The 21,197-nt window shown below is 44.1% G+C and overlaps 1 protein-coding gene and 1 long non-coding RNA gene across 2 annotated transcripts in view; one reads left to right on the top strand and one right to left on the bottom strand.

Annotated features, from left to right (window-relative positions):
- LOC141488910 (uncharacterized) overlaps positions 1 to 21,197 on the bottom strand; it is a 31,521-nt gene that overhangs the window by 6,614 nt on the left and 3,710 nt on the right. The window contains exons 3-4 of the long non-coding RNA XR_012468843.1: positions 17,052 to 17,152; positions 1,440 to 1,597 (exon numbers count right to left, since the gene is read on the bottom strand). This is a non-coding gene — a long non-coding RNA (uncharacterized LOC141488910). The remainder of the gene's footprint in view (positions 1 to 1,439; positions 1,598 to 17,051; positions 17,153 to 21,197) is intronic.
- On the top strand, positions 852 to 20,178 carry NCF1 (neutrophil cytosolic factor 1). Its single transcript, XM_074189349.1, has 11 exons — positions 852 to 999; positions 2,131 to 2,211; positions 4,287 to 4,362; positions 5,966 to 6,131; positions 7,695 to 7,750; positions 9,424 to 9,546; positions 10,993 to 11,100; positions 15,078 to 15,195; positions 16,083 to 16,190; positions 16,868 to 17,013; positions 18,031 to 20,178. Exons 1-11 carry the CDS (start codon positions 928 to 930, stop codon positions 18,159 to 18,161), a joined length of 1,185 nt encoding a protein of 394 aa, XP_074045450.1. The 5' UTR covers positions 852 to 927; the 3' UTR covers positions 18,162 to 20,178.

Raw genomic sequence — 21,197 nt, 5'->3', positions numbered from 1 at the left:
GGTCTCTGAGCTACCTTCTGGTTCTTGGTCTAGGAAGGCTTTGATCCTTCTGAAAGCTCTGGAAAGGAAATGAGGGTGGGGGTGGGAACTAAGTGCCAGTTGACAACTGAAGAAATAGAGAAGGTGAAGAGGCAGGCTAGAGCCGAGGCCTTCTGTTCTGGTCCAGTGGGGCATCTTCCAGTCCACTCATAGTCATACAAAGGAAGGTAACTAGACACAAAAAAAATCCTCTCTTCTTTCTGTCTCATTACTTTTTTCTATCTCTGACTCTTTCTCTCTATCTCCATTTCTCCCTTCCCCTTTCTTTCTGTTTTGTCTCTTTTCCTCTCCATCTCACCTTACTTCTCCTCTCTCTCTCTCTCTCTCTCTCTCTCTCTCCTTCCACCTCTTCTCTGACTCTCACTCTCTATCTCTTCTTCCACCTCTGTCTCTCACTCCATCTCTCTCCATTTCTCTTTCTATCCCTTCTCTGTCACTCATTCTCCATCTCTCCTTCCATTTCTTCTCTCTCACTATATCTCTCCTTCCATCTCTTCTCTCTCTCTCTCTTCTTTCACCTGTCTCTCATTCTATCTCTCTCCATCTCTATTTCTTCTCTCTCACTCTCTATCTTTTCTTTCCCTTCTCTTTCTATCTCTTTCTTCATTTCTTCCTCTCTCACACATAGCATGCACACATACACATTTATATATAAATTGCTAGAATGATGAGAAACTGAAACAAGAACCCCGGGCCATCCAGGCCTTTGTCAATCCCAGAGGTCCAGGCCCCTTTCCCTCCCCCTCAGCACAAATACTTCTTTTGCTGGTGACTTCCTCTTTTCCCAGCATATAAAAGGCAGAGAGGGTGCCCCAAGCCTGCCTAATCACAGCTCCGCCACCAACCCTCAAGCTGAGTCCTGACTGACTTGAGAAGGGGATCACAGTCATGGCGGACCCTTTCATCAGGCACATTGTCCTCCTAGGCTTTGAGAAGCGTTTTTCCCCAAGTCAACACTACGTGAGTACATCTAAGACTGACCTTGCCCTATGGGTGGCTCAATGCAACAACTAACTACCCCATGGTCTGATAGCGGGGGAGCCTGTCCCATCACTATCCCAAAATTTCACCATTGAAATCTAAGCATAAGGACCATTGCTATCTTTTCTGGGGGTGTTGGATAGTCTACATTTAGAAGGATTCTCGGGATCTCCAAGCCAACCATTTCCCAGAGATTTTTGATTTACAGTCCTACAGAAGGGGTCATTATCAGAGATTAGATCTGAATCCAGCTCCCTGGACCCCAGAATCTGCATTCTCCATTGTCCAACTTTGTCTCCTTAGATTTTTCCATCTCCTGCTGGTGCTTAGTACTCAGTAGTTACTTAGTAACTATTTCTCGACTTGAATGATTCTTAATTGAATTGAACAAAATCACTGTTTTGATTTTCTATAAATACCTCCGAGAGGGAGACTAGTTTAAATCATGACCAACTCTCCACATCCATCATCAGTGGTGCGACCTTAGCATCTCTGAGCCTCAGTTTCCTTTTCTAAGGTGGGTCTCGGCTAGATGGTCTCCAAGGTTCTTCCAGTCTTGAATCTTCTGAACCAAAATCTTTGTGAGAGAAGAGTCAAGGACAGTTAGTTCTCTGGCTCTTGGTAGGATTATATAAGAGGAAAGAAAAAACAGGACAGAAAAAAAGAGGACAGAAGGATCGCTGAGAGGGGAGGCAGTAGACTACAAAAAAGGAAAGAAACCTGGACATGTCAATTCTGCCTCACTGTACTCTATCTCCACTTCTGTCTTTGGATAGCTTTTCCTTCTTGTCTGTCTTGTTTCCCCTACTGGACTCCTAGAAATCATAAATTGTTCTCCACCCTCCCCCCAAATTTTGGCCCCTGATGATCTATTTGCCTCCTTTCCCAGCTCCCCAACCCTACTGCATCCATCCACTTTTGCCCAGATCCTCCTATTTATGGTTGAGATCACCCTGTAAGAAAGCTAGAAAGCTACTGGGAAGGGCTGGATGGCATTCTCCACTCCCACTCCACTTCTTGTAGTAACCTGGCCTGCTGACTCTTTACTAGGGCAGTTGGCTGACCCTAGCCATGGACACAGTTTAGATGTGCCCTTCTCCTTTCTCCCAGGTCTACATGTTCCTGGTGAAATGGAAGGACCTCTCAGAGAAGGTGGTCTACCGCCGTTTCACAGAGATCTACGAGTTCCATGTGAGTGTGGGCCCATGGGGGCCCCATGGAGTAGCAGCATGGGGAGGGAAAAGAGGCAGAAGTGGGGAGGAAAGACCTAAGGGGCTCTATTTTTATCTGACCACTTACTGGAAGAAAAGACCTGAGATGAATCTATTATAGACAAAGGAAATTCCCACCTCTCACTATGAAAGTATGAGAGAAAGAATGAACAAATATTTGTCAAAAGCTTAAAAATATGCAAATTTGTTCATTTGGTACAGATTATGTAAAGTAGCAGATAATTCTCAAACACAAGATCATAGTCATCTTCAAACAAGCCCCAAATCATCCCTTTGAGGCTCTTTGGTTTGAGGGTCAGCAGACTACCTTCCTGGGTGGTACAATGGACAGTATACTGGACTTTGAGTAGGGGGACTTGAATTCAAATCCATTCTCAGGCATTTGCTGGGCAAGTCCTCTGAACCTCTGTTTTCTCATTGCTAAAGTGGAGATGGTAGCTTTAACCTTCCTCCCAGGGTTATAGTGACGGTAAGATGAGTGCTTTGCAAACCTCAAATCTATATAAATGTTAGCAATGTTGACTTGAGACCACAATAAAGTGAGCTTCTCGTGCATCTACTGAGGGGGTAGGGGTGGGGGAATCTGTCTAAGAAGCATTCTGGCAGAACAGAAGAAACTGGTCCAGCATTAAACAGTTGTCGCAAACCAGAAACAAAATGTGTGGTACTGCCCCCAATTCCAGCCACACACACACATACACACTTTAGATAACTGAGGAGGCTCTCTATGCTTAGACAGCCTGGGTCAACTGGACCCTGGAGTCATATCAGTTCTATTAAATCAATGATCATTATCCTCATTGGGATCTGTTATTTTATTAGGAAGTTGTTATTGGGGGGAGGGTGGCTAGGTGGTGCAGTGGATAGAGCACTGGCCCTGGAGTCAGGAGGATCTGAGTTCAAATCCGGCCTCAGACACTTAATTACCTAGCTGTGTGGCCTTGGGCAAGCCACTTAACCCCATTGCCTTGTAAAAATCTAAAAAGGAAAAAAGCTGTTATTCTTTGCTTTTGGGGTGGACTTATAGTCAAGGTTGTTAAAAAGTCATCATTTTCCTTTGACATGCTAATAAGATTGAAAAAGTATGATTCCATACATATGTTGAGCCAACTCTCCAAGACCTGACTTGAGTTTTCTTGGCAAAGACAGTGGAGTAGATTATTCTTTCCTTCTCCAGATCATTTTTCAGATAGAAGGGCGGTCAACAGAGTGAAGTGACTTGCCCAGGGTCAAACAGCCAGTAAAAATCTGAGACTGGATTTGAACTTAGGTCTTCAGGACTATAGACCACTCCAACACTTTTGCACCTGTGCATTTCCTTATGCCCAGAATGTCCTTCCCTTCCTCTCTGATCATTAATCCACTGATCATTAATCACTTTCTCCAGTGAAGGAAATGCATCTTGTTCATCTCTCTTTTGCCCTTTTTATCTTTTTTTCTATTAACTTATTCTCAAGCATCTTATCTCTCTTATTATTTTATAAACTCCTTGAGACAGAGACTGTACAAATCTCATAAAACTTGATCTCCAGAACCAAGCACGATATGCTGTATACAGTAGGTGCTCAATAAATCTTTTTGGAATTGAATGACTATGCTCCATCAATCAATATTTACTAAGCACCCATTAGGTTCCAGGTGCCCTGCTGAGTCTGGAGATAACAAAGATAAAAAATGAGGCAGTCCTTGTCCTCAAGGAGCTTACATCTATCAATCCATCAAAAAGCATTCTTAAAGTGCTGATAGTCAAGTGACAAGTATTATAAGTCTATCCTACCCTCAACCTTACCCCCACCCCAGGCACTTATAAATGCTGTGGTAGCTCTGGGAGCAGAGTGAGGATGTTGATGGGGAGGGATACTGAAAAAGAGAGAAATGTCAAAATTTGACATCTGATGGATGTGTGGGGAGACAGAGTGAGGAGGTTTGAACCTAGATGCTGAAGGATGACAACTGGTGCAGACTGAATTGCTCTCCAGTCTGTGTAGAACAGGCAAGAAATGACTTGACTTCTCTTATTTTCTTTCATTTTAGAAATTGTTAAAAGAAATGTTTCCCATTGAATCTGGACAAATCAGCTCAGAGAACAGAATCATCCCCCATCTCCCAGGTAGGCTCATTTGAGGGCAAGAGATAGGAAAGAAGAAAAATCTTTGTAATTCTCTCACCACCCCACCCCACTCCCTTTCTGACCTTGAGGTGGTTCTTGAGGGAAGGGTCTCTGCCTCCTGAGCATCTTTCCCCTAACTTTCAGTTTCTTCTTCTGTAAAACGGGCAGATATTCCTGTGCTGCCTATGAGGCAGTGAAGATGAAATAAGATCCCATATGTGGATGGGCTATAAAAACTGTGCAGCACCATGCAGGGGCTGGCGAGCAGCTTGGGTAGCCTGGACTATTCCATTTTGCAACAGTCACTTACTCCCTGTACGACCCCAGGCAGATCTTTGGCAAAATGGATGTGAAGGGTTTCCTCCAGAGTCCTTCTTGGTTCTAATCCACAATTCTATTATTATTAGGGACATGAGACAACCATAGTCATCAGAAAATAAAGAGACCATTGCAAACTGTGTCCATGCTCCGAGGTAGGGAGGTGGATAGGTAGGAAGACAAAATTGTTTAGGAATGGCACTGATCTTTGATTCCTTCCCTCCTCTGTTTGGGGGTTGGACATTAGACAAGGGTTCCTTCAGATAAGTCAGCTGCCTTGGGAAAACCCCAGGCTGGAAGAGAACAGTCCCCAGCTGTCTTTTGCTGCCTAAGATTTCAAATTCCCATCAAAGGTCAGGGCCCCCACATTCAGAGGCATGATAGCATAAAACCAAGGGAGAGTCATTGGGCTTAGTACTCAGTAGAAATGATGATTGGAAACAGGAAGCTGCTGGATGGCCCAGGTGAGGTCCTTCTTGGTCAGCCTGCTGTGGCTACCCCCCAGGAACTTGTCTGACTCCCACAACCCCCAGTTTCTCTATCTGCCTGAGGCCCACCTGCTCCACTGCCTGGCAGGTTGGTTGAGTAAGGAACAAAAAGAGGAAGAGGAAAGATCAGCAAGACCACATGAAACCCATGGGGAGTCGGGCATTCATGGGACAGGAAGCCAGGCCAGCACTTTCTCAGCTTGTTGGTTGAGGATTGAGGTGGGGAGGACCTTGACCAAGTTCACAGCAAAAGCAAGGCCCCAGCCCAAGACTCCTGCTCCCCATCCTCCCTGGCTTGTCCAGGAACACCGGCATCACAGACTCCAAGCAGTCAGATAGAGCTCTGGACCTAGAGTCAGGAAGACCTGAGTTCAAATCCAACCTCAGATACTTACTAGCTATGTGACCCCAGCAAGTCCCTTAGCCACATTTGACTCAGTTTCCTCAACTGTAAGATGGAGATAATGACAACACCTACCTCCTAGTATTGTGAGAATCAAATGAGAGAATATTTGTAATTGCTTAGTACAGTGTCTGATACATAGCATCACTCTATAAATGCTCATTCCCTTCCCCTCATAGATCCAGGACTGAAAGACACCCCAGAATCTATCTAGTTTACCCCTCTCACTTTATAAATGTGCAGACAGAGAAGTTACAATCCTCACTCAAGGTCACACAGACAGTGATTGACTGAAGTTGGATTTGAACCCTCCACTCCCAGACTCTTTTCATGTCCAAATCTTCTTTCATCACTCATCTCTCTGCTTGCTGTCCTTGGCTGCTCGGCCACCCAGCCCCTCGGTGGTTCGATGGGCAGCGGACCACAGAGAATCGCCAGGGTACGCTGACCGAATACTGTAACACCTTGATGAACCTGCCCACCAAGATCTCCCGCTGTTCCCTTGTTCTGGATTTCTTCAAAGTAAGACCAGATGACCTGAAGCTCTCCTCAGACAACCAGTGAGTTACGGCTTCCCTTCTCCACCCAATTCCCTGTTGGGGGAGGGGAGGGTGCTGGGGCACCAGTCAAGCAAATGTACCAGCAGAATTTTTAAAAAAACAGTGCCAGGGACAGCTATGTGGTGTAGAGGATAGAGCACTGGTACTGGTGTCAGGGAGACCTGAGTTCAAATGCTGCCTCTTACTAGCTTTATGATCCAGGGCAAGTCACTTAATCCTACTGACCTTAATTTCATCATCTGTAAAATAAGCAGAAGAAAATGATAAGCCTCTCTGGTATCTTTGCCAAGAAAACTCCAGATGGTATCACGGAAAATTGGACACGACTAATAGACCAAAAAAAAAAAGAGGAATATGGTGGGAAACATATGTGATATAAAACCAAAAGGTACTCATAAAAATGTATTTTTAAAAAGCTACTTCTGGGAGGTATAATCAAATCTAAGGGAGAGGTTCTTAACTTGGGGTTTGTGAATTGGTTTTTAAATATGTTTTCATAAATATATTTCAATAAAATTGGTTTCTATGAATTTTCTTCTTCCTTTCTCCCTTCCTTCCTTCCTTCCTCTTTCTTCCTTCCTTCCTTCCTTTCTTTCTTTCTTTTCTTTCTTTCTCATTCTCTTCCTTCCTTTCTTTCTTCCTTTGTTTTACTTTTTCTTCCTTTCTCTCTCTCTTCCTTCCTTTCTTTTTCTTTCTTTCTCTCTTCCTTCCTTTTCTTTCTTCCTTCCTTTCTTTCTTTTTCTTTCTTTGTTTCTTTGTTCCTTCCTTCCTTCCTTTCTCTTTATTTTTCTTCCTTCCTTTCTTTCTTCCTTCCTTCCTTTCCTTCTTTCTTTCTTCCTTTGTTTTACTCTTTCCTCCTTTCTCTCTCCCTTCCTTCCTTTTTTCCTTCCTTCCTTCCTTCCTTTTTCTTTCTTTCTCTCTCTCTTCCTTCCTTCCTTTTCTTTCTTCCTTCCTTTCTTTTTCTTTGTTTCTTTGTTCCTTCCTTCCTTTCTCTTTCTCTTTTTCTTCCTTCCTTCCTTCCTTTCTTTCTTTCTTCCTTCCTTTCCTCCTCCTCCTCCTCCTCCTCCTTCTTCTTCTTCCCCTCTCTCTCTCTCTCTCTCTCTCTCTCTCTCTCTCTCTCTCTCTCTCCCTCCCTCCCTCTGTCTCTGTCTCTGTCTCTCTCTCTTCTTTCTCTTTAGAGATAAAGAGGATGAAGTGACTTTCCCAGTTCACACAGCTAGCAAGTGTCTGAGGTTGGCTTTGAATTCAGGTTTTCCTGACTCTAGGGATGGCATTCTCTTCCTTATGGTGCCCACTGTTCCCATGTCTTTTCTTGGATGCATTTAAAAAATGCTTCTGAGATGAGTTCCATGGACTTCCCAAGACACAAACAAGGTTAAAAGCTCCCAATCAAGAGGAAAGACCCTTCTGTCTCCTTCCTTGCTCGTTTCAATTCGCTACAAGTCTCTGGTTATCTGGAAGCTCTTCCTCGAGCCTACCTCAAGACCAGCTACTGTAGTGATGGAGTCAAGTGTGTGAAGGAGGAAATGGACAGGAGACAAGACATTGGTCTCTTCTTTGCAGATTGAAGAAGCCAGAGACCTATCTGATGCCCAAAGATCCCAGGAACAATGCTTCTGGTGAGAACCACAAGGGCTCTTCTTGGAATCTGGGATTGTCAAAGTGAGGGATCTCAGGAGCCTTCCAGAGGAAGGCATTAGGACCCAAATGGGAGGGAAGAGTCTTCTATCAGGAAGGAGCATTTAGTTTTGTGTTCCCCACAGACTCTAGGGCCATCGTGGCCATCATCAACACTCTAAAAGGATATGCTGAATGAATGAATTTCAGAGCAGCCTAGGAACATTCATTTGAAGGGAAAGACAGGGGATCTTAGGCGCTACCATGGTCCATCCCTTATTTCACAGAAGAGGAAATCAAGGCCTGAGGAGGATTATAAAATTGTGGAAATGTCAAATTGGAAGGAGCCTCAGAAAGTGTTTAGTTCAACACCATCCCTCCTCTCCTCCCCACTCCACTATTTTACAGAGGATGAAATGGAAAGAAAGTGAGCCACCCAAGGTCATTCTGTCAGTAAGTGTCTGATGTAGAATATGGACTCAGGTCCTTGGACTCCAGGAGCCATTGGTCTTTGCACTGAGCTATGATTGCATTGCCCAGTACTAAGTCTGAGTTTCTGAAAGGTTTTGGAGTGTAATGGAAGGACAGTTCAAGTATCTTTGCCAAGAAAATCCCATATGGGGGTCACAAAGAGACAGGCATGACTGACAAAAAAAAAGCAGAGGAATATAGTGGAAAACATACGAGACATAAAACCAAAAGTTACCTCTGGGGTAATTAAATCTAGAGTGGGGGTTCTTAACTTAGGGTCCAAGGATTTGGTTTTTTACATGTTTTCATAAATATGGGGTGGCTAGGTGGTGCAGTGGATAGAGCACCGGCCCTGGAGTCAGGAGGACCTGAGTTCAAATCCAGCCTCAGACACTTAATAATGACCTAGCTGTGTGGCCTTGGGCAAGCCACTTAACCCCATTGCCTTGCAAAATAAACAAACAAAAAAAACCCATAAAAATATTTCAACATAATTGGTTTCTAAGTATTTTCAAATCTTGCCTCTGCCATTTGCTTATGTAGATCACCTTGGGCAGGTCCCTGAAACTTCTCTGAGACTGTTTCCTATTCAGTAAAATTAGGGGATTCAGGAGTTTCTCACTGTCTGATGAAGTCTGTGGATCCCTCTCTCAGAATAATGCTTTTTAATGCCTAGCATTCCAAAGAAAGACAAATATATTGAAGTAGTTATAAAAATATTAAAAATGAAAAGCCAACAAGTTCATGGAGAAACCCTGGTAGGATGAGTTATTAGATTTTTCCTGTTAGATCAATGATCTTACCTTTGTGACCTTGTACAACCCACTTAATTTTCTTGTGCCTCAATTTTCTCTTTAGCAAAATGCAGAGATTGGACAAGGTGCCCTCTAAGGGCCATATTTACAATTCTGGGTTACATGACTTCATCTGGGGAACAAAAGGCATGGCATCAGATCCTCTATATCTCCCCAAACAGAAGGAGTTGGAGGGGAAGGGTGGCAGAAGCAGTAGAATGTTTTTAGGGGAACAGGAGGAACATGAAGGTCTGTTCCTTTTTCTCCATCTTTTCTGCTACTTGGTATGAGTGGAGGGAGAGGTGTGAGGAGCCAGAGGTCCAAAGGAGAGCCTGCTTTCCTTGATCCTCTCACTCCATTCCCCCACCTGGAAAGCCTCCCTTCTCAGCTCTCTTCTCTACTGCCTGCAGATATCACTGGCCCCATCATTTTGCAGACCTACCGGGCAGTTGCAGACTATGAAAAAAACTCTAATACAGAGATGACCCTGAAGTTGGGGGACTTGGTGGATGTGGTGGAAAAAGGACAAAGTGGTCAGTCCTCCCTCCCCCTCCTTCCTTCTGCTTTCTTCTTCCTCTTTCCCCTCCCCAACCCCCAACCTGGACAAGTTCCATCCCTAACACAGCCTGATACAGCCAGGCTAGACCCCCCCCCCCCCACCTTTTACCTGGCTTCTCCAAAATCTTTTGCAACCTCAACAGAGTATCTGATTGATCACTGAATGCTTTTATTTTTGGTTTATGGATGTAGATGGAGGGATGGGGAGGGCCCCAATTGATAAGAATGAGTCCTCATTTATTTTCCCAAGAATATGATGGCCAAGTCTGGGAGGCTTTGGGGGTTGAGGATGGGGAAAGTAGAGGAAAGAAAAAGGACTTGAATGATCTGTGAATGTATGATATGTCTATTATGTGAGATGTGGCTATGCTAATATGGATGTGTGTCTAGCCACGTGTTTATGTACATGTCTCAGTGGAGGAAGGGATAAGAAAGGAACATGCATTATTTATTTATTCAGGCACTATAGCAAGAATTATCTCGTTTGATCCTTACAACAATCCTTCAAGGTCGGTTGCTATTATGATCTCCATTTTACAGAATCATAAAAGATATGTAGGAAAACCTCCCTAACAAAACTCTGGACTTTGGACTCTGAGTTCAAATTCTTCTGACCCTTACTAGCTGTGACTAAAGCATTTGCTTTCACTTAGTTTCAGCTTCCCTATCTATGAAATGGGAATATGAACAACTGCATTACTTGTCTCACAAGGTTATTATGAAACTCTATAGTAATATGAATTATTTGATAGTGAAGATGATATGGTAGGCAGTTAGGTGATACAGTGGTTAGAGCACTGCACTTGGAGTTGGGACATCAAATCCAGACACTCAAAAGTTGTGTGATGCTGGGCAAGTCACATCCTCTCTCTGTGTCCCATTTTCCTCCGCTGAAAAATGAGGATAATAATATCATCTCCTCTCAGAGTTGTAGTGAAGAAAAGGCAAGATAATTTAGAAAGCTTTTTGCATAGTATAAGGCACTTTATAAATGCTGGCATGATTATTTATTTATTTTCCATTTATTTATTTATTATTATTACATATAGCCAAGAACATATTTCTTACATTTACATTATAAAGGTTCACTCCCCTGATAACCTTTCAGTCCATATAGGTGTATGTCGGGTGGTGGTATGAGGGTTATGCTTGGTAGTGAGTGTGTGTGAATATATCTTTGGGGTTGTGTGTTTCTGTGTACACTTGTGAGTGAACAGTGGACCTGTGGGCTTAGTATCTAGGAGAGGACCCTGTCTGTAACCAGCCCTCAAAATGCATGTGCTGAGTAACTGAATGTCTGACACCGTGGATATGTTTGTACATTTGGGTATTTTTGTGGGTACCCCTAACAGCCCAGAGGGATCTGTAAAGACACAGGAAGGCATGTAACCTTCACATTGCATTTGTGACTCTGGCCACAGGTTGGTGGTTTTGCCAAACGAAAGCCAAACGTGGCTGGGTACCAGCTTCTTATCTGGAGCCCATAGACAGTCCAGATGAGTCTGAAGAACAGGAGCCAAATTATGAAGGTACCTCTCTTCCCCCTTTCCAAAGACACCCTGCCCCTTCCCTCATCTTGGAAGGGGGACCTTCTATGCTAATGAACACCTCTCAGTCTAAACAAGACAGGATGTAGCAGGTTAAATAGAGAAGTTTCTTCCTGGCCAGTGATTTCTCCCCAGAGGGGCTTGGTCATTCATTCATTCATTCATTCATTCATTCATTCATCCATCCATTCATTCACTCATTAACTTATTCATTCATTCATCCATTTATTTATCCATCCATCCATCCATCCATCCATCCATAATAGCATTGAGCACCTAGCCTGAATTCTGCGAGGCAATGTGCTATAGTGATAAGAGCACCTGCTCTGGAGTTGAAGGAGCCAACTTCTAACCTGGATTCTGCGGCTTGTTTGGTGTATGACCTTGGGCAAGTGACTTCCCCTCTCTGGGCCCCACTTGCCACATCTATAAATTGAACAGGATGATTACTTAGGTTCCTTCCAGCTCTAGAAGCCTATGATCTATGGTGCAAGAGACAAAGATGGTTCCTGCCCTCAAGTTGCTTACATAAGAGGAGATAAGAATTTGAACTCAGTTTTTAAAAAGATAAATTTTGAATTCAACAAACATAAAAAAGAAAATTTTCATGTACAGAAAAGGACAGAAAAAGATTTCCATCCACTAGTTTTTCTCTTCAAGAGTATGACACGTCACATTCAGTTATCTTACTTGTCTGTTTTCTTTTGTTTTGGCCTTCTGGAAATTAAAAAAAAAATTCTCAACTTAAACACCCAAAAAATTCAGAGCAGAACGAGGTTCTTTATGAGACCATGAATCTCCATTTCATATTTTCTGCTTTTTAAATTGTTTAATACCCTCTCCTATATCTTACTTTCAAAGCTGTCCTGCTTGTCTATGTTTCCTTCTGACTTTCCTTTAGTTTTTTAGTCTGCATTTAAAGAAATGTTACAATGTCCCTCTTATGTGGGCAACATAACTGAATAACTTGACTTTCCCGAAGCCTAGCCTCTCCCATTAAGAACCAAGAAAGAGAATGAAAACAAAAACAAAAACAAAAACAACTCTAGAAACAAATAAGCAGAGTTAAGCAAAACCAATCATCCAGTGGCAAAGTCCAAAAATGTCTTTTTATGAACCTTTTTTTCATCACTTTGTCAGGAGATAGATAACATGCTGCATCACTGCTCTTTTGGAGATGTGCTTAATCATTGAATTAATCAGGACTCCTAAGTCTTTGAAAGTTTTTTTTTTCCCTTTTAACAACGTTTCTATTTCTGAACAAATTGTTCTCCAGGTTCTGCTCACTTCAGTCTGCATCATTTCAAACTGACTCTTGATTCTCTGAAATTAGCTCTTTTGTCATTTCTTATGGTGTGATAATATTCTATTACATTCATATGCCATAATTTTTTCAGCCATTATCCAATTGTCTAAGGCAATTTTAGTACTTTTCCTGCCTGCCCTCCCTCATGATATCTTTTTTTTTGGGGGGGGGGGTCAGTCCACTCATTTCATTTTGCCATTATTCCTTCCCCAGTATTATTTTCCTTCCTAACCATCCCCTCCCTCCCTATTTTTATACAAAACTGATATATATATGTGCACATACACATATATACACACACACACACACACACACACACACACACACACACACACACATATTCAAACTGCCTTTGCCCCTTTCTGGTAAGAGAGATGTTTGTCTGATACATCCCCTCCCCCCAACTCCTTCCTCTATGTTTGTATAATCTTCTTTTGGGCACTAATTATGAGAAATAACCAAGTTCAGCTTCCTTTTCCCCCTTTCTACACCATTGTATTCTTCCTTTTACCCTCTTCTCCCTTTTTAAACCTTTGAAAAGAAAAGTAATTTACCCCCAGGGTCTCTGTTTTTTCTTAATTCTCTTAATACTCTTTGGAGATTAGAAAGTTCTGAAGGGACACTTTTTTTCTTTTCCTATTAGAATGTTAGTACTACATCATCATTTATCTCCTAATTTCTAAAAAAAAATTAAATTTCTAGGTGTCTCTAGACTCTTGTGTTTTTCTGTTTCAAAGTTTCTACTCAGCTCTAGTCTTTCACCAGAAATGCATGAGAGTCCTCTATTCCACTAAGATCTCTCCTCTTATAAGGGTACATTATTCTTGAGTGTAAGTCTATATTGTTTGTCTTTTAAAATAATTTATCACAAGATCTTTCCTCATTCATAATAGAAGTTGTCAAGTCTTGTGTGATCCTGATTCTAGTATCTTGGTACTTGAATTGATTTTTTTTATTTTTGGGGGAGATAGTTCTTGCAATAGGCCAAGGTTTTTGTTTTATTTTGTTTAATCTGAATTTTGATTATGATATTCCTGAAACTTCTTATTTTGCTGTTCCTTTTAGAAAATGAGAGGTAGATTCTCTTTATGCTATCCTGTGATTCTAATATAATTTATTGAAATTTAGTGTTCAGGCTTTTGTAAAAAGTCATAATTTGGGGCAGTTAGGTGGCTCAGTGGATAGAGCACCGGCCCTGGAGTCAGCAGTACCTGAGTTCAAATCCGGCCACAGACACTTACTAATGACCTAGCTGTGTGGCCTTGGGCAAGTCACTTAACCCCATTGTCTTGTAAAAAACCTAAAAAAAAGTCTTAATTTACAGAGATGCTAAAGATTCTTTTTTTTAGGGTTTTTTTTTTGTGCTCTGTCCTCTGTGCCACCTAGCCACCCCCAATGCTAATGATTCTTAAATCCTTCCTTCGTGACCCATTTTCTAGATCAATTTTGATATCAGATATCTTTATTATATTTTTTAATTTAGTGATTTTGTTCTAATATTTCTTTCCTTTTCAAGGAATCACTGGTTTCTGTTTCATCTCTTCTAGTTTTTAGAAATTATATTTATTAGATAAAAGTTACTGCTTTCCCTTCTAACCTGTTTTATTCACTTTACAATTCTTTCTTCAAGAATTTTAATTTCATTATTAAAAAACTCTATTACTTCATTTCTTCTAGACATCCATGTAGTCCTTGCAGAAAATCTATTTTTTCTTTTGAATTTCCACTTAGAGTTGCAGAGTTACTCACTCTAACTTTGGGGAAAGTCTATATATTTACAATAATTTTTATTTGTTTTCTTTGATTTATTCATTTCTCTGAATTGAATTAGTAACTGAATTGGGAATCTATGTTACTCCCTGGTGGTCTTTCCCTTGGATTTCTACACTTTCCCCCAACTCTGTGGGGTTAAGTAGACCTTCCTGGATCTTTGAAGTTCAGATCAATGAAACCTGAGGGCTCTCTCTAGTATCTTAAAAGCATTAGGGATCTTGGAGACCCTGGACCCTGGTTATCCTTGGTCTGAGGTTAGCAGTAGAGAACTACCACAACTCTTTGAACCCCATGATGGAACTTTCTCATGGGTTCCTCAGTTTTTGCTGCCTTTAGACTCCTTGAGCTCAAGCTCTTTGGTCTCACTGGGCATCTACCCTGTGTGGGTACTGGCTTTACTGGTGATCCTTATTCTTATTACTTCTGGCTGCTCTTTTGGGCAGTTATGGTGGTGTTCATTTACTGTAGTTTCTCATTGTATTTACTGATCATTTTGAACTTTTGAGTTTAAAATGGTTTGAGCTTAGGGGTTTCTTAGACTAGGTATGTGGAAGCTGGACCGTTGGAGTCATCTTGGACCAAAAATTGAGTAGCCATCTATCTTGGTCAGAACCTGAGTAACCATTTCAGTTAGAAGTTGGAACCTGTCTTCTCAACTACAACCTGAGTTTCTTATCACTGAACCAAAATGTCGCTCTCATAAAACCATGGGATTAAATAAATTCACCAAGAGATGGAGGGGGGAGAAAAAAGAGGACCTAGAACAAAACCTTGGAAAACATCCAAAGCAGAAGATAGGGTGGAGTAAGGGAAAGATGGTGGTTGTGGAACAGAAGGGAGAGATGGATCTCAGAGTGTTGTACTCATTTGACTATCCCAGGTGAACCTTATGTCACGATCAAGGCCTACACTGCCGTAGAGGACGATGAGATGACTTTGAACGAAGGGGAAACCATTGAGGTTATCCACAAACTGTTGGATGGTTGGTGGGTTATCAGGTAAGAGAAGAAATTCAGTGTGGGGAACAGGGTAAGGGATGCAGGGAACTGGCCTTAAGGAAGATTGTTAAGGACTCAGACCATCGCTCTAATGTTGCTTCCTCAATTCATGACTCGGAGTTACCAACTGGGGAAGCAATATGATTAAATCAATCAATTAATCAATAAACTAACTAGAAAGTGGGTAGAGTGCTGACGTGGAGACTCCCCAAGTTAGAATCCTGTTTCACATACTTAGTAGCTGTGTAACCCTGGGTAAGTCAATCTACTTGCCTCTGCCTCGGTTTACTCTATAGAATGAGGGAATTGGATTCAGTAGTCCATTCTAGCTCTAAATCTATGACCCTTTGATCCAGTCAATCAACCAGCATTTAAGTATCTACTATGTGCCAGAGTCACTGGAGATTAAAAGAGAACTGGACCCAATTTGGCATCAGGAGAACTCAATTCCAATTTCTGCCTCTGTCTCTAGTTCAGTGTGAGGCCTTATGTAAGCCATTTGTTTCTATTGGAATCAATAATTTGTAAGGGAGCAGTTTAAGAGTCACTCTGGATTCAGAGGACCTGAGTTCAAATCTCCCCTGTGTGTATCTCTGGGAGGGTCTTTTCATTTCCTGAATCTCAGTTGCCTCATGAATAAAGTGAGGGGTCAGGCCAGGTTTTCTGTGAAATTCCTTCAAATTCTGTATGTGGGATCCTCTCCAGCTCCACCATTTTGTGGTTCTGTCCCTATTTTGCTGGGTGACTTTGGGCAAATTCTCAATCTCTGGGGTTCAGTTTTCTCATCTGTCAAAGGGACATAATTAAATCCTTCATCCTCTTGGAGATGCTGCCTGTCCCAGGGGATCCTACCTGGGGAGTATCTCATGGGGACTGTATGACTGTAGGAAAGATGACATCACTGGCTACTATCCATCCATGTACCTACAGAAGTCTGGGCAGGACAATACCCAAGCCAAGAACCTCATCAAGAAGAGGGGAGCCCCACCCCGCAGGTGAGACCCCTCCAGGAGACCCTCTGTTTGGGGAATGGGATGGGAGGCCCAGGAGTTTGCCAGAAATTGACCAGAGTATCAGCACTGGGCATGGTTGTGCCAGGAGAGGAGACTGGCACTGCCCTCAGGAAGCTCACAGTCTGCATAGGGAAGCAAGGTTCACTGCCAGACCTTACATAACTGGCATATATCACAGAATTCCAGGAATCATGATGTAACTTTTCAGATGTCACAGACACATACAAATCAGAGATTGTGGGTTCGAGTCCTGACCTTTGTCATTTAGCACCTGTGTGACCTTGGGCAAAGCCCATCACGTCCACAGGTCTCAGTTTCATTTTCTGTAAAATGGGGGTTTAGACAAAGTGACCCCTGAGGTGTGGCCAACTCTACATCCAGGGGCCTTTGATCCCAGGAGGCTGTCTGGATTCAGGGCCAAGGAGGGGCAGGCTCTCTGGGATGTGGTTTCCACTTGTAAAGTGAGGGTGCTGGGCAATCTCCAGGTGTGGTTCTGTCCTGCGAGCCTGCGATTGGGGTCAGGTAAGAGGGCCCTGCCCTTAGGGAGGAGTGAGAAGGCCACATGACAGGCATCCCAGGTTGTCAAGGGAAAGTGGATGGATCTGGGAGGACTTCTTGGAGGAGGTGGGATGGATACCAACACTCTCCCCACTGTCAAGGTCCTCGATCCGTAACGCTCAGAGTATGCACAAGCTAGCCAGGAAGCGCATCAGCCAAGATTCCTACCGGAGGAACAGCGTCAAATTCATTCAGCAGAAGAGAAAGATGGGACAGCTCAGTGCGCAGAAGGAGGAGAGGCAGCCACGTGAGTCTCTGTCCCGCCCGCCTGGGGTCCTGGCTTACCTGTCTGCCGCTGAGAGGGAGCCTTTTGGTGCTAGGAGATCAGGGTGGCCCATTGGAATGGTCTTGGTAGCAAAGACAATGGGGGGCAGAGGCAATGTGTCCTAGAGGAAGGGAGAGGCTCGAGATTAGCTTCAAATCCTCTTCTGGGTCTAGAAGCATCTAAGAAGCCTGGAGAATGGGTGCTGGGCATGGCCCTCTTTCCAATGGTCTTGTCCTTTAGTCTTCTCCCTCCCTACCCCCTTCTTACCCTCCCACCATCTTCAGCCCTTCCCAGTCTTGTTCCTTCCTCCTTCCTTTCCCTACTTATCCCTCTCTCTACTTCTCATCCCTCCAGATGTAGGGAACATCTGCAGCCAGGCCAGGCTAATCCATAGGTAGAGCAGGTGACTGCCCGCTCAGTGGGTGATATTGGCCTGAACATGGGAAGCTTGCCCAAAGACCTCAATGATGTATACAGTGCTACCACGACAGTGCCGCTTCTTGGGCTCCTATTTTAAGCAGTTTCATATTCAGTCCCCCACAGTGGGACTGAACTGTTAATCAATGAATGAGCAATTATTAAGCACCTGCTGAGTGCCAGACACCACACTACATGATGGGAATGCAAATACAAGAAGTGACCATTCTCCAGAATGGACCAGGCAGAATGAGGATTCAGGGAAGGTGGAGGGGAGTGGTGGGTGGGGAATGGGCAGGGGATGGCAGAGAGAGTTGCCACTTTCATGTTTTGCTGAGGGATGGCTCTGCTGGCAATAGGCTGGCATGGCTTGCTTTCGTGGGGTCAGAGCAGGAAGGAAAAAGAAAGGATGAAGAGCTGTTCTCTGTTACCCACTGCCTAGTTTTCACTGTAGAAGTGAGCTGGCCACCTGATGGCGGGGTGGGTCCCCAGGAAAGATTATGCAAGAGCTTCCAGACGTTTGACTTCTCTCCCTCTCTCACTTCGCTCTCTGTCTCTGTCTGTATCTCTCACCCTCTCCAGTATCAGAAGAGTCCCCAAAATCGCCCATGAAGCCCCAGCCAGCGGTGCCTCCTCGACCCAGCCAGGACCTCATTCTCAACCGCTGTAGCGAGAGTACCAAAAGGAAGCTCATGACGTCCTCCGAGGTCTGAGCAGCCCTGAACCCTCCACCTGAGAAGGGTGGGATCTGTGTATGGTGAGGACTACGCACAGTGGCACAAAGTCAGTGGCACAGGGCCAGGAGGACCCAGACGTCCTGTTCTCCCTCCCCCTGCCCAGGCTGCCCCTCTGGTCTTTGTGCCTCAGCCGAGGTTGACCAGTCCACCGTGTGATCTCGTTTGCCCCTTGTTTCACCTTGGCCCTCGCCTTCCTGCAGGATGTCACCCCTGATTGCAGCTGGTTCTCATCACCTTGCTGGTCTCCATTCCTCCTCTGGCCTGCTCTGTACATATGTGTATAATCATTGAAATTAGGAATTCCCCACTGCTGTTTCCTCCCGGCTCTAGGCCGTGAGGCTCCCATCCCTTGGTGTTCTCTCTGTACAGCCTCATCTCTTGGCAGTTGGCCCTCAATAAACATTGGTTGAGGACAAAGAAGAGCATGTTTGGGGCTCAACCCAGCCAGGGACTCTGGGAATTTGCCAGTGGGGGAAGTTGCAGGACTTTGGGGTTGCACATGGCCTTGGCCAACAACAGGCTTGCGAAAAGCTCCTGCAAAGCACTTCCTCCTCCAGCTGGTCTGCCCAGAATATGCGTGCTGCCTGGGTGACTCCCATCTTCCCCCTTCCTTCGCTTCCCCTCCCTCATTGAGCTTCTGCAGATCTCCATGCTCCTTCCAAGGTCCCGGGATGGAGGTGAGGAGGCCAGGCAGTACGAGGCTTGGAACCCTGATCTCTGAGAGTCGAACTTGGGACTGGCCAAAAATGGCTCCAAGGTCTCTCCTAGCCCCAGATCTGGGGATGTTCTCCATCCACCTTTGGTCCTCCTGGTGATGACCCCAGAGGGTGCATGGCTGCTCAAGGAGACCTTGTGCTTGTGACTTCATATGTGTGAATGTATGAGTGGCGGTCTCTACGTGGATGTCTCTGAGCATGAGAAAGGGGGGAAAGTGCCCATTTGGAGAAATGAATTCAAAGTCACAGGACCTGAGTGCAAATTCTGACTGTCACTTTCTATCTCGGGCAGGTCACTTAGTTTTGGACCTATCTCTTTAGCACACAGTGACAGGTGGCCTGGGTGGTCTCTGGGTCCCTATGACTAGAGCTAACTGTAGAGTGAGATTGTACATGATCCAAGGATCTTTCCCAAACCTGTTTAGCTGCCCCTCTTCCGTAACTCACTGAAGGCCTTTTTGGTGTCCCCTTACCCCTCAGGTCACTCAACCCTAGTCCTTGCCTCCTCTGCGGGGGAAGGGTGTGTTCTGGGCACTCAGTTCCAACTGGCTTAAGGAAGTTGGCCTATCTGGGTAATCCCCACAAAGGACTCTTCTGTCCTCCAAGATGAGCCAACCCCCAATTAGCTTTCTCCATCATCACATCACCAATGGATCCACCATCTCCTCCCCTGCCCTGATCCAACTCTTGGGGTTTTGTCACTTGCTACTTGGGGTGACCTTGGTCAAATTACTTCCCCTCTCTGGGCCCCAGTTTTCTGTAGTTCATTGCCTCAGAGATCTTTTCCATCTCTCCAGATTCTATGATGGGATTGAATCATTCCTCTGCCCCTTATTACATGCTGCTGGGTGGTACAGTGGATAGAGCACCAGATTTGAAGTCAGGCTGACCTGAGTTCAATTTTGATCTCACTAGTTAGTTGACTCTGGGAAAATCATTTAACCTCTGCTTGTCTAATTTTCCCTATCTATAAAATGAGAATACCAATAGCACCCACTTCCCAGGGTTGTAGTAAATATCAAATGAGATAATTGGAAAGCACTTGTTTTACAGATGAGGAAACTGAGGTCCAGAGAGGGTTAGTGACTTATCCAGGGTTACACAGCTACTACACACTCAGCTACTAAGTAGCTGAGATAGAATTTGAACCCACTTGTACCTGATTCCAAAATTCAGTTCCCTATCCACTCTATTATGACCCTGCCTCATGGAGATTCCATTGGTGAAGGAGGGGGAGAGAGAATACCACAAGTACATAGAATAAGACAAGAAAACTAAGGCAAGGAGAGGACTTTTAGAACGGGGGCGGGGGGGGGCGGCTAGGTGGTGTAGTGGATAAAGCACCAGCCCTGGAGTCAGGAGTACCTGGGTTCAAATCCGGTCTCAGATACTTAATAATTACCTAGCTGTGTGGCCTTGGGCAAGCCACTTAACCCCACTGCCTTGCAAAAACAAACAAAAAAAAAGAACAGAGGGGGAATCAGGGAAGGCTTCCTAGAGGAGATAACCCCATTGAGCCTTGAAGGAAAGGAGAATGAGAGAGCAGGAGATGAGGAGGAAACTCATTCCAGACACATCTTGAGCAGGTAAGGAGGCAGAACTTGATAAATCATGTTTAGTCAAATCAACCAGCTTTTATTAAATGTATCAGACTCTGTGCTGAGTCTTAGGGAAACCAAAGGAGTCAAAAGACAGTTCCTGCCCTCAGGAAGCTTGCAATCTAATGGAGAGACAATAAGCAAACAACTGTGTACAAACAAGGTATTTACAAATGAATTATGAGTAGTCTCAGGAAAGGTGTGCTGGTTAAGGAGGATTGGGAAAGGTTTCTTGTAGAGGATGAATCTTTAGCTGAGACTTGAGAGATGTAAGGAAATGGAGACGAGGAGGGAGAGAATTCTAGGCACCAGAGGGAAGCCAATGTGGAGAACTGGTGATGGAAAATGGAGCATTGTATATAAGGAATGGTAGAGTCCAGTGGCCCTTGGAGTACATGACAGGACTGAGTAGGGAGAGGTCTAGAAGACTCCAGAGTCCTGAGAGTCTTGAGTGCAATAAAAGGTAGAGTATTTCTATTGGTGGCAACATCATAGATGAAGGCTAGAGGTAGGATTTGGTTGACTGGAGTCAAGGAGCCCAGTGAGGTGGCTCTTGTAAGAGTAAGATTAAGATGGAATGGAGGCTTGAGCAAAGCTAGGAGACTAGTGAAAGTAGAAAGAAGGGGACATTATAATGCAAGAGATGTAAAGGAAGTGTTATTCAATCAAACCAGAACAAAAAACTACTGAACTAGTTG

This window comes from Macrotis lagotis, chromosome 5 (genome assembly GCF_037893015.1).
Source record: "Macrotis lagotis isolate mMagLag1 chromosome 5, bilby.v1.9.chrom.fasta, whole genome shotgun sequence".
Classification (NCBI taxonomy): Eukaryota; Metazoa; Chordata; class Mammalia; order Peramelemorphia; family Peramelidae; genus Macrotis; species Macrotis lagotis.
The sequence above is the reverse complement of the archived record's forward strand: the minus strand, read 5'-3'. Positions and strand labels throughout refer to the sequence as shown.